General features: G+C 41.4%; 1 protein-coding gene across 1 annotated transcript; it reads right to left on the reverse strand.

The window, feature by feature from the left end:
- Positions 1-360: 360 nt before the first annotated feature.
- Positions 361-10022, reverse strand: LOC307139230 (polyunsaturated fatty acid 5-lipoxygenase-like; the record flags this gene model as incomplete). The annotated part of the gene is made up of 13 exons (XM_079838120.1): positions 361-537; positions 1479-1579; positions 2597-2709; positions 2816-2985; positions 3382-3468; positions 3707-3913; positions 4019-4153; positions 4281-4453; positions 4551-4678; positions 4817-4936; positions 7532-7610; positions 7764-7959; positions 9486-10022. The coding sequence occupies 13 exons, from the start codon at positions 10020-10022 to the stop codon at positions 361-363; spliced, it is 2223 nt and encodes a 740-aa protein (XP_079694246.1).
- Positions 10023-20228: the final 10206 nt, after the last annotated feature.

Raw genomic sequence — 20228 nt, forward strand, 5'->3', positions numbered from 1 at the left:
TGATATAATTCCTCTATATTTGTGACACACACAGACTTCAACATTCAGCATCAAAACACAACAATGGTAACAACAATGGTAACAACAATGGTAGCTATACTAAGTCAAGAGTAAATCTAAAGTAAATGATCAAGTACTCTCAGTTTTTTTGTTTTATTTATTAGAACTCTAGTGTAAGGGAAACATACTAACTAAGCATTTGTCAGTACAACATACTATTCCTATGTCACTCATTCTTTCTCTTTTTAAGGCAATTGGTTTGCATGCTTTTTAAAGTAAGTCTAACTAATTCGATTTTACAGTGTAGACTGTTAACATGTTCTCTACTATTTCAAGTGTAAAATATACCCATGTCAGACATCAAACCTCATTATTCTGGAACCGACTGAGGTCCCAAACTGTTCCTTGAACCAGGCTGGAACATCCACGGTCAGGCAGACTCTCCATGATCCACTTCAAATCCACTAGGCCCTTCTGTTCTGGAGGCGGCTTGCGCATGGTGGAAGGACTGTTGGGGATCCAGGCATACCAGTCAAACTGGAACATAAAAGTAATATTTACTCACAGATATTATATTATAAATATTATCCAGGGCCCGTATTCATAGCTCCTAGTGTAGAGTAGCTCCTAGTGACAAAATTCTAAGAAAATTCTTAGAAATGTGGGCGTTTGCTCTTAAAATTAACAAAAAAATCCTAGTAAAGAAAAAAGTAATTCAGAAAGCATTTTAACCCTTAAAAGAGGTCTTAACGTAAAATTTGTTAGGAGCACGGACGAGGACTTTTAAGAGGCTTAAGAGTTTCTTTAGCAGCGGAGAAAATGGCAGAAAGATGAAGAGGGAGAAGAAATGTGTTGCAGACGATGGATGACAGTGACTTAATAAGACGCTATAGATTAGATCGTGCAGGGATCATGTTTGTTGCATTAAACCCAACTTTCAGACCACCAATTAAATAGACATGCCAGCAATCAGTGTAATTAGAAAGAGTTGAACAATGTTTATAATTCTAAGCCAATCAAATACCTTATAGGAAATTAACAGCATGGTAAATAATAAAAGGATTTATATACATATATATAATGTGTGTGTGTGTGTGCGTGAGTAAGAGAGAACGGTAAAATAGGACAATTTGCACTTGTAATTTCAAAGTAAAGGCTTAAAATAGACCCTATACTTAAAAGCGCTCCTTTTTCCCCTTTTTGGACAACAAACCAATCACAGTCTTCAAAAGACTGTGTCATACATAGCAATGGGGTCAGCCCCACCTCTTCACTAAGATAAAAGTTTTTGTATTTTCCTTGCTCAGAGTTGCTCTCAGATCGGTCCTGAATAGCTCTTAAGCTAAGACTCCTACATAAAAGTTTTTAAGCTAAATTAGGAATTTTCTGAGAGGACTCTTAGAATCTTTATGAATACAGGCCCAGAATTTTGCCTAGCAATTTTTAACTCTCCTACAGATGAAAGTGTGTAATCTCACCTGTCCAAAGTTGACCGCAGCATGTTGTGCTGAAGCGGTGAATATCGCAACAGTCAGGTACTCAGATAAATCCTCTCGAGTCTTCAGAGACTTTTGAAACTCTGTAAAACAGTGGCAGTATGCATTTATCTTGTGCACACATTTAAAGGTGACTTGATACACACAAAGATGCATATACAAGAATACAAACAATCATGATTTCTTTAAGGCGAGGTCTATGGGCAGGTAAATGTTCTTTTGATAGATCTTTTGATCTAATGGACAAAATAAGCTTGCTTGATTTACATACAAATGTGACCGGAGACGGCCTGCAGAAATATACATTTGATTGAACAATATAATATTCATTTTGTAGAACAAACAGATGAATATCCGTCAATGTGCACGCAATGATATTGTGTGCTATTTTGCTCCAGTAGTGTTCCCTACTTCCCCACTTGGCGAACCCTGTTGAGTTCCTCCACCACCACCTTCAGCAGTCAGACGTGGTGGAGTGTCCAACACCAGGCCTAACACTCATAAGTACGCCCACTGGTTGACCCCTGTTCTAGGCTAGGAGCCCATATGCTGTGATCCCTACGTTGATTCTTCAGCGGTAGGGATTCCCTGACAGCGAGCCCATGTCTGTCCCTGCTGGCATTAACTCCCTCCTAACTTGGTCGGATCTACCCCAGATGGGTACATTCATGGGCAGTCCATATGTGGAAACTGCGAGCCAGGCCTTCTTGTCCAACATCAGTGCCTAACTTCACAAATGCGCTTCTAGAAGAATGGTCCAAAATTCCCATAAACACACTCCTAAACCTTGTGGAAAGCCTTCCCAGAAGAGTTGAAGCTGTTGAAGCTGTAAAGGGTGGGCCGACTCCATATTAACAGTAGGTGGAGAGTAGGGGGTCTTTTAGAGGCTGTTTGAGTGAATTTGACAACATGGGCGTTTACACTACGAAAGCAATCCGGTCAAATGCATTTTCGACTACCTCTGGAAGTGGTCAAAAGTGGACAAGCTCAAAACATTTAGACCCCGTTTACACCTGTATTTAGCGCCGTCCACGATTGACCAAAACACATCTTAATACCAGGTGTACACAGGGACTTTGATAAGTTAAACCTGTACTCACTGCCAGAATTATTCATGCCAGAGGAAACATCCTTAACAAATTCTTGAATCTCTGTATCGTTTTGAACGGCCTCATCGCTGTCATAGTAGATCTTGACCACAGTAGAAACAAAACTACAGAAAGAACAAGATGACAAATTAAATTAATAATAATAACTTTTCATTGGGCTAATTGGTACTTTTGCACTAGTAGTATAGGATCTGAATTGATACCACCTACCAGTTTATTGTCTTCCAGATCTTCTTCCCATCATCTCTATAATAGTACTTGGGCACATCTTCCATTCCTCGAGCTTTTATGGCCTCAGGGAAGCACAGGGACTCGTAGGTTAAAGACTCCATGGCACTTTGCATCACTGTCTCCATCCCAGCTACACTGAGGCTACTGATCTTTGGATACCAAGAATTCAGTTAATCTTTTGCCTAAATATTTTTTGCACTTATTTTACTCAAGTGACAGAAATGATGGCTTGCCAGAAAAAGACAAAATAATGAAATAAGAATAGAATTGCTTTGTATTCTAACAAGATATATTTATATATACTGTACATATTTATGCATTTGGCAGATGCTTTTATCCAAAGCGACTTACAGTGCCCTTATTACAGGGACAATCCCCCTGGAGCAACATGGAGTAAAGTGCCTTGCTCAAGGACACACTGGTGGTGACCACTGGGATCAAACCAACAACCTTCTGCGTATCAGTTCCATGGTTTAACCCACTGGACCACCATCTCACATATATGCTGTTTATGTGTGGATATATTAAATTAGATGTAAAGCTACCTTGCTGAAGACCCCGCCTTCATTGACAAGATTTTTACGGGCCGCTACATTGATTGCAATTGTGAAACGAACATGAGGTTTCAGTAACTGTAAGAAGCAAATGATACATATAAACATGTGCATTATATCATAATTTATTTTTCAAAAAGCATAACCTGAAACAGCAAAAATTGTTTCCATGTCATTCCCTGGAGGTTTTTGGTTAACATTAAACCAAGGTTAAAAAAAGAGAAGGATATCAGAACCAACAATCCTTCATCAATAAATTGACACATGAAACCACAATCTTCAGTTTAGCATTGAATCTAAATATCAAGACGGGTACCTTGTATACAGGATGGACTGCAGAGAGCTTTCTGTACATGGCCATTTCAAAAACCTCTGATATCAGATGTGTTTTGAGAAGGTGTGTGACCAACTGGTGTATAATGAAGTCGGCAGATTTCACCCACATCTTGGCAAGCATCCAATCATATTCATTATCACTTGGGAGAAAGATTGGGCTCGTTTCCCCGTTTCGGTTTTGACTGAGCTGATTCAGATATAATAAAGCCAAGCAGGAAGTTTTTTACTTCAGAGAAGTTTTTTTATTTAATTTTTGTTTTCATTTGATACTGATTCTATATGGGACAGATACCTGAATGGCAATCGGCACAATTTGGTCCAATCTGTCCTTGTACAGCAGGCAGATGGGTGCAGCCAAATAGAGCTGAGAGCTGGATGTTGGCACTCCGTCCAGTATTTTATAATCTGCTATGTAGATGTTTCCTGCCTGTAAACACGTGTACACAGGTGTATAGTTTAGAACAAATGGTCAACTAAATGATGTGAAGGATGTCACGATATAAGCAAGTCTTGGATTTGGTCTTGGAAGTGATGAATGTCTTAATGTTTCTGACCTCTAATTCCTCTTGTAGTGTGACACCTTTCTTCAGAAAGCCCTTCACCATCTCATCTGTGACTGGAAAATTCTTTGGAAGATTCACACATTTCGTGATCATGACAGGATTGCAGCCATTCAGAAACTGATAGCCAAACATGTAATCCTTAGTCCAGTCTTGCATCACGGTCTCTGTCCAGATTTCAAAGGGGAAAATGTATATATATTTTTTGTTTAAATTAAGAAAAAAATAAAAATAAACTCTTGACAAAGGGAGAAATAATCAAACCTAGATTGTTCTCGATATTAAAATCTTGCAAAATCTTTTCTAAATCTTTCAGTATCTTTTCAAAATCGGTCACGTCGTTCAAGGGATAGAAGTAACCTTTTAACCAGCCAAGACCGTAATCCACAATCCTGAAACAAAATGCATAGAGTATAATTATAGACATGAACACTATTTGTATGGTACTGTATTTGTTCTAAATTTCATTCTGGAAAACTGAGGAAAAATTTAACAAGGACTGCGGCCATCACACATTCCCCCAAACTTACGCTTTGGTGGAATTCCATGTAAACTCTGCAGATTTTACTATATCAAACCAAACTTCTTTAGGAAGTTTCTTCACATTGCCATCTGCGCACTTAGGGATGTCTGGGCTCCACTCCTTCCAACTTCAACAAGAAAAATGACAACATTTACTGGTACAATCGCACTGTCATGTACACTCTAAAATAATGGTTCTGTATGGCACCAAAAGTGGTTCTTGGCTCGTAATCATAGGGGAACCACTTTTGGTGCTATATAGCGACAAGCTTGATGATGAGTTAAACTTCACAGACCACATTGCTAGAACTGCCCGGTCCTGCAGACTTGTCTTATACAACATTAAGAGGATCAGGCCCTTCCTACTGGAGCTCTTACTATTCTATAGATCCATTTTTTTTTTTAAACTTTGCTTCAATTGCGCTCCTCATTTATTAGTCGCTTTGCATAAAAGTGTCTCCTTAAAGATTTTATGTAAATGTAAATTTTCAGGTCTAGCTCAAAATGTGAATAAATGAATTGTTGATCAAAATGTATTATAATGGGTCTCTGTAGAATAGTCGTACCCCCCACAACATATACGCATTAGTTCATGGCAGAAGTCTTTACATGCAAAATGGTTGAACAAGTTGTCATAATATGTCAAGCATATTTCTATACATTTCCATTAGACGTTCACATTTCTACTTTTGTTTTTCTTTCTTTGTGCTATGCAGTGTATTCTTTTCCTTTCTGTTTCGCAATGACATGGTCTGTCAACAAATTACAGTACAAACAGTAAAAGCATATATATTTGAATCTTTTCCAGTCTCTTGCATTCAAACTCCCACATACACTAAGGTGTAACCAACAATTTACAATAATTGTCATCAAAACTTTAGCCTATCTATCATTTTAATCGCCAGTGTGTGTGTTTGATGCTAAAAATAAGTTACAGCATAGATATATTTTTACTGGCTGAACACTCTGAATGAGCGCTTAAGAGTTTCGTACCGTAAACTCTAGTGTGAAGAACTCTGTCGCTTTGCTGAGCGTGTTTCTCTCTCTCACACACACACACACACACACACACACACACACACACACACACACACACACACACACACACACATGTTGGTGCAACAGCATTATGAGGACATTCCATAGGCGTAATGGTTTTTATACTGTTCAAACCGTATTTTCTATCCCCCTACACTGCCCCTGCCCCTAAACCTAACCCATCACACACACACACACACACACACACACACACACACACACACACACACACACACACACACACACACACATGTTGGTGCAACAGCATTATGAGGACATTCCATAGGCGTAATGGTTTTTATACTGTTCAAACCGTATTTTCTATCCCCCTACACTGCCCCTGCCCCTAAACCTACCCATCACACACACACACACACACACACACACACACACTGCCCCTGCCCCTAAACCTACCCATCACAGGAGACATTCTGCATTTTTACATTTTCAAAAAACATCACATAGTCTGATTTATAAGATGTTTTCCTCATGGGGACCAAAAAATGTCCCCACAAGGACGAGGATTTCAGATATTGCCATCTTTGTGGGGACACACAAAGATGTGTCCCCATTACGTAGGGATTACCAGTCCACGCACACACACACACACACAAAAACGCAAGAGAGACCGCGAGAGTCTTACATACCACGCAAAATGGACACGCTACATGTTAACAATATTCTTTGTTGTATTTTCCTCATTAAGTTGGCTTGAGAAAGCCAACTTACTGAAATCCTAATAAACGTATTATTATTTTTCTTACCCAAATTTCTGACTCTATCTCCTCCTAGAGCTTTAACTCTACAAACTCCAAACTCAGGTCAGACCTTCATACTGTTCTGACTTAGTGTGCTATATCTTTTCTAACTGATCGGACTCACGGTTTTCCCAAAAATTAATATTAAATATCATTAAAATCCCATAGACTTTCATTGACCAAAGGTTCATCACTGTTTGAACTGTTTAACTTAAACTGCTAGAAGCCATTGATACTCAATTAAGCTTTAAACTACCTATCTTCTTTCTAACTAATAACTAATCTATCTATCTATCTATCTATCTATCTATCTATCTATCTATCTATCTATCTATCTATCTATCTATCTATCTATCTATCTATCTATCTATCTATCTATCTATCTATCTATCTAATCTATCTTTCCTTCTTTCTAACTAATCTTTCTTTCTTTCTTTCTTTCTTTCTAACTAATCTATCTTTCTTTCTTTCTTTCTTTCTAACTAATCCATCTTTCTTTCTTTCTTTCTTTCTTTCTTTCTAACTAATCAATTTTTCTTTCTTTCTTATATATATTTCTTTTTTTCTAACTAATCCATCTTTCTTTCTTTCTTTCTTTCTTTCTTTCTTTCTTTCTAATTAATCTATATTTCTTTCTTTTTCTTTCTTTCTAATTAATCCATCTTTCTTTCTCTCTACCTAATCCATCTTTCTTTCTTTCTAATTTATCCATCTTTTTTCTCACTCACATGCATTTCCCCATAACATTGGTGATGTTACGACGTCCGAAAGGGAACCATTGTTATAATATAATATGGACCTGTGTATTATGTATATGTGACAATATTTACAATATTTGTGTCAAGTACACTGAACTGTATCTAGTGAGTAATAAAGAAAAAATGAAACAAATGAATATTGTTCAATAATTTAATTGTTTCTTCAAACCTGAATTGTTCCTGTTTAGATTCCAGTTCCTTTTCTCTTTGCTCTTTAAACAATCCGGTGTCATCCTGAGGCAATCGAGCTAAATAAACACAAAAATAAATACATAGTACACATTTTACACATAGGAAGGACAGCATGATAACAGCTGAACAGCTGAATTTTAAAACTTTCAAATAATAATAATAATGTTTAATTTAAAACTGGATAAGGAATAAAGCGAGTCTGCACGTACCAGTGCCTTCTCGGATAATCACTTCATCGTCTGCTATCCAGCAATAACATGGGAACTCAAAGTATTTTCCAGAGGGTGCTTTCACTTTGATATTCTTACAAAACCACTGAAAATTGACAAAGTGTTTCCCCTTTTCAATTTTCACCTTGACAATGTCTCCAAAGTCATCCTTCACACAGATGTCGAAGGAGAACTCCTTTAACGACAACTTTTATTAGATGGGGAAAAAAACAACCAACAAACAAACATACAAAAACATCTCTACACAGGTTTTGCTGAAGAGGGATTAATCCTCTTTGTGCCACCCTCAGGATGCCCATGTTTTATCGCTTTATCTCACCAGATGCGGCGGAGTTCAAAAAAGTAGGTTTTCAAAGTAATTAAAAAAGGAAAACGTCTCGGGTTACTTGCGAAACCTATGTTCTCTGAGTAGGGAACGAGACGCTGCGTCACTTTATGACGTAATGGGAATGCCCTCTGGGTGTGCCGATTGTCTGAAGCCCTTATAGAATCACGCCAATTCATTAGCTGATGGCACGGGCGCTGCCCCGACGCTCTGACTTCGCCACACTATACTGGCGTGCGCGTGCCATCTGTCTCTCAGATTTCTCTGCCGAAAAGGAAGGCCTGTCAGCAGCGCGAGGAGCTTGGCAGCGATTCCCTACTCCCTACTCGTTCCCTACCCAGAGAACATAGGTTACGCAAGTAACCCGAGACGTTCTCTTTCATAGGTTCACTCGACGCTGCGTCACTTTATGACGTAATGGGAACGATATACCAAATACGCCAAGCTAAAGCGCTGCCATATCTGGCTCAAAGAACACCAGATAACCTGCATGGCAAGGTTAAGTTGATAGGACATGTGAACCCGGAGCCATATCGAGATCCAAGCTATAGAATCTCACAAAAGTGTGCGGGGAGGACCAACCTGCCGCTACGCAAATATCTTCCAAAAAAGCCCCTCTAAAAAGTACTTGAGAGGAAGCCACACCTCTGGTAGAATGCGCCCTAATGTTAAGAGGTGAAGGTATACCACGCACCTCATAAGCCAGGGAAATAGCCTCTGTCACCCAATGGGAAACCCTTTGCTTCGTGGCGGCCAGCACCGAAGCACACCAAGAGCTGGTTAGATTTCCTCCAACCGTCAGACCGATCTACATAGCACATCAATGCTCGAACAAGAGAGAGCAGATGAAGTTTCTCGTCTTCCTCCGAGTCAAAAGGAGGGGGGTGAAAGGAGTGAAGAGTGATCACCTGAGAGCGGAATGACGTGGACAAAACCTTGGGCACATAACCTGGCCTAGGTCTTAAGGTAACCTTGACTAGGCCAGGAGCAAAATCCATACAGGTCCCGTTAACAGAGAGGGCCTGCAGGTCACCCATTCGCTTCAAAGAGGATAGTGCTAAAGAGAGAGCAACCTTGAGAGTCAGAATTCGCTCAGGAGCTGACTCCAAGGGCTCAAATGGAGCCTTTGTTAGCCCTTCAAGGACCACTGAGAGGTCCCAAGAGGGAATACCAGGGGAGCATGTTGGTCTCAGGCACCTAACCCCTCGCATGAAAGACGAAACCAGTCTATGCTTGCCTAGAGGAACTTCATCCGATTCCCTACAGGCAGCGATCGCGGCAACATAAACCCGAAGGGTGGTAGCCGCTGCTCCAGCAGCAAACTTCTCCTGCAGGAACTCCAGAACTGGACCGACCGGGCAGTTAACTGGATTTACCGCATGGGACAAGCACCATGACTCAAAGACCCTCCACTTGGAGGAATAGAGCCTCCTAGAGGAGGGAGCTCTCGCACTCGCAATGGTCTCCTGAACATCGGCAGGCAGACCAGTGTCTAGCACTACTGGCCCTTGATGGGCCATACCCACAACTTCCAAATTTCCGGGTGAGGATGCCAAATCCTGCCACGAAGCTGGAACAAAAGGTCCTCTCTGATCGGAATCTCCCATAGTGGAGAGTCCAGGAGGAGAACCATCTCCGAGAACCAAGTCTGGGACGGCCAGCGTGGAGCCACCAGCAGGAGGCTGACCCCACTCTCTCTCACTTTGCACAGAACCGCCAGAATCAGTTTGATGGGCGGGAATGCATAGAGTTTCAGATTGGGCCATGGATGTGCGAACGCATCTATCCCAAATGGGGCCGGAGAGCTCAGAGGAAACCAAAGTTGGCACTGAGATGACTCCTTCGAGGCAAAGAGGTCCGCTTTCCCGAACACTTCCCAAATCTGAGATACAGTTTGAGGGTTCAGCATCCATTCCCCCAACCCGAGCTTCTGCCTCGACAGGTAATCTGCTGCGACGTTCAAGACTCTGGGTACATGGACTGCTCTCAGGGACAGAAGTTTGTCCTGAGACCACAGGAGGAGACGGCGCGCATCCCTGTCCAGGGTGCCAAACCGGTGCCCTCGTCCATATCCTTTAACACATCCGCCTGATAGGCCTGGAGAATGGCCATAGTATAAAGGGCCATGCCAGCCTGACCAGGCGGTTTAGTGGGAAGAAGGGGGCGGGACTTCCACGAGGGAGCTGAAGATGGAGCGAGGTGAGTGGCCAGCGTGTGCTCAACCGCGGGAATGGCGGAATAGCACTGCTCCACAAAACCCACGAGGTTGGTGAAGTCAGCGGCTGCTCCGTTAGTTAGGTGGGCTGAGAACGGCTGCTTCCAGGATCTGGATATCTCGCTGTGCAGATCAATGAAAAATGGCAGCTTCCTCTGCAATGGCCTGGAATTAGGGCCACTGAGGAATCTCTGGTCTAACCGAGAAGGAGATTATCGCAGAACTTACAGTTAGAGAAAACCTGAACCGCCTCACGCGCGTGAGAAAACCCCAAACATTTAACGCACTTACTGTGGGGGTCGTCAATCGCGATAAAGCATGAATGTAAATCCATAACACTTCACCGCAAGGAGAACAATGTTCCACAATCCGCAGTTGCTGAAGTGCTGGAGATAAAGGTCGAATGAAAATCCAGACATTTTTGGGCCAGAAAAAACAAAACCGAAGGGCATGAAATGGCCACTTCGTGAAGGCAGAGAAATCTGAGGAGCAGATGGCGTGTACGCGCGCCAGTATAGTGTGGCGACGTCAGAGTGTCGGGGCGGCGCCCGCGCCATCACCCAATGAATTGGCTTGATTCTATAAGGGCTTCAGACAATTGGCACACCCAGAGGGCATTCCCATTACGTCATAAAGTGACGCAGCGTCGAGTGAACCTATGAAAGAGAACAGCCAGTTTGGACCATGGCATAGTTACTGTTCTTGACAAATAAAGCTTCAAAAGAGGTGCTTTAAAAAAAGAGCCATGATAAATGTGTTTAAACAAGTTTCAGATGTTAAATCATTGAAAGTTGTAACAATATTTTTTGTTTTTGTTTTTTGTTTTTATGTCAGGTGGCACATGCATATACTGACATGGAAAGTGTACCAACCTACCCATACTTGAAATTAGCAAAATGTTCATCAGTGCATGCCTAATATATATATATATATATATATATATATATATAATCTCATAATGGAAATAAAAAAAATAACTTACAATAAAAATAATCAAGTCTTTAAAGTTCTTACCGTTTTTAAAGCACTAAGAAAGGACTTGTTCACCAGGGTTCTTTCACTGCTCTGATTCTTCGAGTCTATCAGCGTCAGGTAAATGCTATTCGTCATCTCAGCAATTATATGTCTACCAGTCGATACACACACCTTGTAGGTCGACATTGTGCCTGCACGAAAGATGAACAATCTCTGAATCCTCACTTTATTCTCAAGCAACTTTATATGAAGTTCACTTCCGGCTCAACTCTCCACCTCCTTTGACATTATAATGTGTGGGTGTGGTCTACCAATCAAAAAGATCATGTTAATATCTGCATATGTCAAGTTTCTGAACTTATAGAAGAGATGTATATATAAAGAGAGTATAAATGTAGAGGTATTCCTGTGGTACAGACAATCCCCTTTCACTGATAAGCTTTTCCAGTTACAATTGCCCTTTAAAATGTTCCTCCTTAATAATATCATTAATATAAGATAATATAATAGAAGAGTGAAGAGTCATATAAGAGTGTATATAAATATAATTTAATGTGGATATAATAGGTTCAAAATAGCTCTCAATATTCAGTAAATAATTAAGAATTACCTTTTTAACTTTTAATTTATATATAAATAAATTCTGACGGGACTTATGAAAAGTAAATTCATTACTGCTCATTATATGGCAAAATGTAATCACTATAAGAAACGAGTGAAACATTAATGAGAAGACAGTGATTTTAAAGGCTAGTGTTAATGATATTTATTGGGTTTTCTACTTGTTAAACATGCAGATAAATAAATATAAATAGGCATATATTTTTCAAAATGCTTCAAACTGCATTCATTACTTTGTTCTATTAAACCTATTAAAGCTCAGGTTACAACCTCTCACATCCAAAGTTGCTCAATGTTTCTAAATGCAAGAGAAAGAGGGTTAATATTATTATGAAAGGGTTATATCGGTTCTGAATTTATTTATTACTGTCTTGTCCTGCTATCTGCAGTTTATATGTAAAATAAGCAGTCATCAAAATATCGATTTTCAATTATGATAAATAACTGCGTAGAAAAAAAATATATATAGTGCCTTCCAAACATGAATGTCTTATCTCATGATTGTTGCGAGGATGAATGACACTGTGTGTGGGTGTAAGTTTGTACGAAACTGAAAAATTTTCAGATGTTTTTCCTGAATAATTCTACCTATAGAAGTCTTAGGCAACACTATGGCATTTATCGATGAACTGCCATAACTGCTATTTCATATTCTCTGTGTCCTTTCTCATGAAAATGTAACTATAGAGGCTTCTAGACAAGGAGACCAGATATCCCTGAACACTACAGATAATCTTTCACCTTTCATGTAGTTTCACAAGAAGTCCGCGGACTCATTGCTATCTGGGATAGTATTCTGACTATAGATTAATTTTAAGGACATAAATCTGTCATAAATAAGACAATGTTCTTAATTGTTGTCAAATTATGTTTGTGATCTATTCAAGCAACAAAATACGTATTAAAATGTGTTTTAGTTTTTTTCCCCCTTTCAAATATGTTGTTGTTGTCCCACTTTATCAAGTAGTATGATTGAGAATGTGGGACAGCATGCTTTGGGTAATCTGGGACTGTCTTCAAATGGGGAAATATGGTATAAGTCTAATAACAAGGGCGTAGATCTCATTACAACTTAGGCGTAGAACACTGATTTACTTTCAAATTAATATAATAACCGAATTAATAATCCGTTAATTAAATTGTTGCTTGCTGTTGCTTAAATTGTATTTATTTTTTATTTGTTATAGGTTTTAATAGAGTTTTTAATTAATTTAAAACACAATAGATCGTTAATCCTGTGTAGAGATAGAAATTGAGAACAGGTGAAATGGTTTTGAAGCAATTCTTTGACTTTGCCAGAAGAGGTTTTGTGAGTTTAGCTTGAAAATTTGGATTTGTGTTTAATGTTGTGATGTGTACTCCTCCTTGAACTGCCACCTTAACGTGGTGGAGGGGTTTGAGTACCCGAATGACCCTAGGAGCTACGTTGTCCGGGGCTATATGCCCCTGGTAGGGTCTCCCAAGGCAAACAGGTCCTAGGTGACGGGTCAGACTAAGAGCAGTTCAAAAACCCCTTATGACGACAAGGAAAACGAGGGCCGTGACGTCGCCCGGTACGGCGCAGCCGGGGCCCTACCCTGGAGCCAGGCCTGGGGTTGGGGCTCGTATGCGAGCGCCTGGTGGCCGGGCCTTCCCCCACAGGGTCCGGCCGGGCTCAGCCCAAAGGAGCGACGTGGGGACACCTTCCCCAGGGCCCACCACTCACAGGAGGGACCGTAAGGGGCCGGTGCAAAGAAAATCAGGCAACAGACGAAGGCGGGAGCCTAGACAACCCGATCTCTGGACACGCTAACTGGCTCTTGGGACATGTAATGTCACCTCACTGGCAGGGAAGGAGCCTGAGATTGTGAGGTTGTGAGGTTCTGACTAGAGATAGTCAGAATCACCTCTACGCACGGCTTGGGCTCTGGAACCACACTCCTCGAGAGAGGATGGACTCTTCACCACTCTGGAGTTGCCCATGGTGAGAGGCGGCGGGCTGGTGTGGGTTTGCTTATAGCCCCCCAGCTCAGCCGCCATGTGTTGGAGTTTACCCCGGTTAACGAAAGGGTCGTTTCCCTGTGCCTTCGGCTCGGGGATAGGTCTCTCACTGTTGTGTGTGCCTACGGGCCAAACGGCAGTGCGGATTACCCGGCCCTCTTGGTGTCCCTGGGAGGGGTGCTGGAAAGTGCTCCGACTGGAGACTCCGTCATTCTACTGGGGGACTTCAACGCCCACGTGGGCAGTGACAGTGACACCTGGAGGGGCGTGATTGGGAGGAACGGCCCCCCTGATCTGAACCCGAGTGGTGTTCAGTTATTGGACTTCTGTGCTAGCCACGGTTTGTCCATAACGAACACCATGTTCAGGCATAAGAGTGTCTATCAGTGCACATGGCACCAGGACACCCTAGGTCGTAGGTCAATGATCGACTTTGTGGTCGACTTTGCGGCCGGATGTCTTGGACACTCGGGTGAAGAGAGGGGCGGAGCTGTCAACTGATCACCACCTGGTGGTGAGTTGGATCCGATGGCGGGGGAGGAAGCTGGACAGACCCGGCAGACCCAAGCGTACTGTAAGGGTCTGCTGGGAACGTTAGGCCGAGTCTCCTATCCGAGTGGACCATGTTCTCCACCTCCATTGTCAAAGTGGCCGCTCGGAGCTGTGGACGCAATGTATCCGGTGCATGTCAAGGCGGCGATCCACGAACCCGGTGGTGGACACCAGAAGTAAGGGATACCGTCAAGCTGAAGAAGGAGTCCTATCGGGCCTGGTTGGCTTGTGGGACTCCTGAGGCAGCTGACAGGTACCGGCAGGCCAAGCGGACTGCGGGTGGTTGTGGAGGCAAAAACTCGGGCCTGGGAGGAGTTCGGTGAGGCCATGGAAAAGGACTATCGGCTGGCCTCAAAGAGATTCTGGCAAACCGTTCGACGCCTCAGGAGGGGGAAGCAGTGCCCTACCAACGCTGTTTACAGTGGCGATGGGTGGCTGTTGACCTCAACTGGGGATATCGTCGGGCGGTGGAAGGAATACTTTGAGGATCTCCTCAATCCCGCCATCACGTCTTCCATTGAGGAAGCAGAGGCTGGGGGCTCAGAGGAGGACTCGTCCATCACCCAAGCTGAAGTCACTGAGGTGGTCAAGAAACTCCTCGGTGGCAAGGCACCGGGGGTGGATGAGATCCGCCCTGAGTACCTCAAGTCTCTGGATATTGTGGGACTGTCTTGGCTGACACGCCTCTGCAGCATCGCATGGCGGTTGGGGACAGTGCCTCTGGGATGGCAGACCGGGGTGGTGGTCCCTCTTTTTAAGGAGGGGGACCGGAGGGTGTGTTCCAACTACAGGGGGATCACACTTCTCAGCCTCCCCGGGAAAGTCTATGCCAGGGTACTGGAGAGGAGAATACGGCCAATAGTAGAGCCTCGGATTCAGGAGGAACAGTGTGGTTTTCGTCCGGGCCGTGGTACACTGGACCAGCTCTATACCCTCTACAGGGTGCTGGAGGGTTCATGGGAGTTTGCCCAACCACTCCACATGTGTTTTGTGGATTTGGAGAAGGCATTCGACTGTGTCCCTCGTGGCGTCCTGTGGAGGGTGCTCGAGGAGTATGGGGTCCGGGGTCCTTTGCTAAGGGCTGTCCGGTCCCTGTATTACCGAAGCAGGAGTTCTGCATTGCCGGCAGTAAGTCAGACCTGTTCCCGGTGCATGTTGGACTCCGGCAGGGCTGCCCTTTGTCAACGGTTCTGTTCATAAATTTTATGGACAGAATTTCTAGGCGCAGCCAGGAGCCGGAGGGTGTCCAGTTTGGGGACCATGCGGTTTCGTCTCTGCTCTTTGCGGATGACGTTGTCGTGTTGGCCCCTTCTAACCAGGACCTTCAGCATGCACTGGGACGGTTTGCAGCCGAGTGTGAAGCGGCTGGGATGAGGATCAGCACCTCCAAATCCGAGGCCATGGTCCTCAGTCGGAAAAGGGTAGTTTGCCCACTTCAGGTTGGTGGAGAGTTCCTGCCTCAAGTGGAGGAGTTCAAGTATCTAGGTGTCTTGTTCACGAGTGAGGGAAGGATGGAACGGGAGATTGACAGACGGATCGGAGCAGCTTCTGCAGTAATGCGGTCGATGCACCGGTCTGTCGTGGTGAAGAAAGAGCTAAGCCGTAAGGCGAAGCTCTCGATTTACCGGTCAATCTAGTTTCCTACTCTCACCTATGGTCATGAGCTTTGGGTCATGACCGAAAGGACAAGATCCCGGATACAGGCGGCCGAAATTAGCTTTCTTCGCAGGGTGGCTGGGCGCTCCCTTAGAGATAGGGTGAGAAGCTCAGTCACTCGGGAGGAGCTCGGAGTAGAGCCGCTGCTCCTCCACATCGAGAGGGGACAGCTGAGGTGGCTCGGGCATCTGTTCCGGATGCCTCCTGAACGCCTTCCCGGGAAGGTGTTTCGGGCATGTCCAACCGGGAGGAGGCCCCGGGGAAGACCGAGGACACGCTGGAGGGACTATGTCTCCCGGCTGGCCTTGGAACGCCTCGGTGTCCCCCCGGAAGAGCTAGAGGAAGTGTCTAGGGAGAGGGAAGTCTGGGCATCTCTGCTTAGACTGTTGCCCCCGCGACCCGGCCATGGATAAAGCGGAAGAAGATGGATGGATGTTGTGATGAAACGGCTGAATGGAATCACATCTTTAGAAAAAGTGTGTGAACAATTTTGAGTCGTTGTGTGTAAATGATGACAACTTTGTTTTAGTTGTGTTTTGCGACACAAATGTACCACAGTGTGAAATGTGTTTAGTGAGTGAGAATGTGTTTAGAGTTTGGCAAAAAGTGATTTGCAAACAGTGTCAAACTTGTTTACAGTTTTACAGAAAGAGTGATTTATTTGTCAAATTGGTTTAGGCTATTGAGAATTTGGCTCAAATAATGGATTTAGTGTTTTAGCAATTCAGAAAAACTGTATTTTGATGCGTGAACGAGATGTTTCCAATGTATGTGCACTGAAGATGGCGCCGTCAATCCCCCTTCCATCACTGAATATGCTTTCATTTGAATGGAGACATGGCGGGGAAATCAATAATACCGTAATGCAATCTCTGCCTTGCCTTATATCCAGCACGAAGGACTCCTGCACATTTAAATCTGCTGATTGTTGTCCATTTTTTGTTAAGGATAAAATTAAAAGAAACACCCAATCAATCAAACAAAATAAATACAATAACAATAAGTATTTTGAGTGACAGATGCACAGTGATCATATCACAAATCAAAATTAATTAATATATGCAGTGTTTTGAACGCTCACTCTAAAAAAATGCTGGGTTAAAAACGACCCAAGTTGGGTTGAAAATGGACAAGTGGTTGGGTTAAATGTTTGACCAAAATGCTGGGGCAGTTTAATTTAACCCAACTATTGTTTAAAAATATATTAAATGGCTGGCTTAAAATGAACCCAAAATAGGTTGTAAATTAAAAATCAGACGCATAATTACTAGAAGCAACAATAATAATCAAAAGGTGAACATTTATTAATAAACAATGTAAAAGTGTTTTGTTTAATTATCATACATTAAACTTATTAGTTAATTTATTAAACATAATAATAAATGTTAATTTCCAACATAGGCTACTCTGGGTTCAATTTAAGCAAGAAATACAGTAATTTTTAAACAATAGTTGAGTTAATTAAAACTACTCCGCGGGTTGGGCAAACATTTAACCCAACCGCTGGGTTAAAACAACTCATCAACCAAACTTTTGTTTTTAATCCAGAATATTTTAGAGTGTACAATTCACAAATACAAAGATCTGGCACACATCTATAACCCGTAAGTTAATGCACAAATAAATGGCGAGATGTTAATTGTACACTTCTTTAAAATTACACGATTTCTTACCAAAAGAGTCTAAATAAAAATAATACATTTTAGATGATGATAGAAAGTGTGTTGTTTTGTGAATGTGTAAAAATACACATCCATCTTCAGAGTTTTTGCTGGACACGTTTATTTAATTTCTTTATTTATTTGCATTTTCATGATTGTTGCGAGGATGAATGACACTGCGTGTGGGTGTAAGTTTGTACGAAACCGAGATCTTTTCAGCGGTAATTTACCTGTGTTAGGCAACATTTATCGATGAACTGTCATAACTGCCATTTCATATTCTCGGTGTCCTTTCCCGTGAAAATGTAACATATAGAGGCTTCTAGATGAGGGACCAGATATTCCTGAACACTACAGATAATCTTTCACCTTTCATGTAGTTTCACAAGAAATCTCTAAAGAATGTGCTTGTCTTTTCCCAGCTGATGCTTTTAAAGTCGGAGAGAAGAACTCAAACAGCTGAAGTTTATATGTCTGTTATTCTTCTTATAAACTGTTCGCTCTTTAAAAAACGAGAGGTTTCAGATGATGCCAGCAGAAATTTTTTTTGCGCCATAATACACTTTGTTTTTGCTCATTAATGCATCAGAATTCATCAACGGGCTTTACAGGGATTTGAAAGCTCAGCTCGAGTGCAGAAATAAATGGCGAAATCTTGGCATTTGGGCTCTTCTCTGAAATCACACACACACACACACACACACACACACACACACACACACACACACACACACACACACACACACACACACACACACACACACACACACACACACACACACACAAACAAACAAAAGAAATACAATTTAGACGATGAGTGAAATCGTGCTGGTTTTGGATATTGTAGCCTACTTATAAAGTCTTTGCTTTAATCCTATTGCTCCATAACTTTAAATCTAATTTAGGGACTGACCTTGTTAATCTTTGTTTAAATGAAGTGGTTCAACACACCCCAATTTAAAAATCAACAAATATAGATTAGCTCTAAACTTTGCTTAATTTAACCCTTATTGGTGCAACCCATGTCATGAATTTCTCATTCAATAAACCATGACATTATGTGAAAAACTCATTAATAACCTTTTAATTCATTAATAGTGTAAAACCTATTACATTATACTTTGTTATAATTAGTTATTATTAGTTGCTAAGATGTTAAGAACAAAAAGGATAAAGAGAAGAAAAGCAATACAATTTTAAAATATGCATTAAATACAATTATACATATTACATTTTTTTTTTCCTCTTGTAAATAAGAGGCTCATTAACTAATTTCTGCTAATGCTTATTAATATAATATTTATTATTAGTAGTAGTTCTTTATCTCAGATTCTCTAAACGGTTAAACAATGCTCTTTATTTGATTGTAAACTAAATACAATAACGCTTTTGTGGGTCCATTTTAAAGTAGTTTGTCCATTTTAATGTGTCATTGTACATACAATGGAAGTCAAAGGGCATCGATGTTGGTTCTACTGGTTCCCAATGTTCTTCAGAATATCTTCTTTTGTGTTCCACTGAAGAAAATAAGTCATACTGGCTTCAAACGGGTCAGGGTTGTGTGACTGGGGGCGGCATTTCGAAAATTTGGTGGGGCAACTTTAGTGTTGATCACACTTGATTCGATTTATGATTCAGAGATTTGGGAGGATTAAACAACTCCACAAACAGCATTACCTGCTTCAATTATAAACCAGATTGACTTTATCTCGGTTATACGTCTACAGAAGTTTTTACTGAGAATTAACAGAGGTTTAGAAAGTTTTAGGTGTTTTATTGACAAATTGACAAAGTGTTTCCTTTAGTTGGGCAGTTTGACGCTTGACTTTTTATGTTTAACAATTTTTATTGGATTTTATAGCGTATAGTCGAATTTAGGAAGGATTTCAACAGAGCTTTCCCAGTCTGCGACCTACACCCAAGCCGGAAGTCCCCGATTGACTTTTTAGTTGGTGGTTTATGTAACAGTGTTTACTAAAACATATAATTTGTTAAAAAGGAAGCCTTTGTTTACCTATTGACTTTGATATAGTTTTTAATATCATAAGGTAGAATTATTCACGAATCTTATCACTGACACGGAGTATTTCAGAACAACACAACACCAACAATGGATTATTACACAACACCGATTGTCTGCTGTAAATAAACTGTCATATGTATGAATAATAATAATACATTCATATTTGATATAATAATAGCATATTTGTTATTTGTATAATACAATATTTAAAATTTGATTGCTTTTCTTTTCTTTCTCCTTTTTGTTCAGTCGCTGAGGTGGAGCCGTGATGAAATATTAATCTTGTAAATACTTTACAGCATTTCAGTAATACAAGTGTACATCTTTGAGACCCCTGCTTTATATAAAATACACATCTGAATTAAATGAGGATATTTATTGCGTCTTTTTTAAATGTATCTTTTCTTGTGTTTTTTTTTTCTTGGTTTTTTTTTTG

Source organism: Gobio gobio (genome assembly GCF_949357685.1).
Source record: "Gobio gobio genome assembly, chromosome: 2".
Lineage (NCBI taxonomy): Eukaryota > Metazoa > Chordata > Actinopteri > Cypriniformes > Gobionidae > Gobio > Gobio gobio.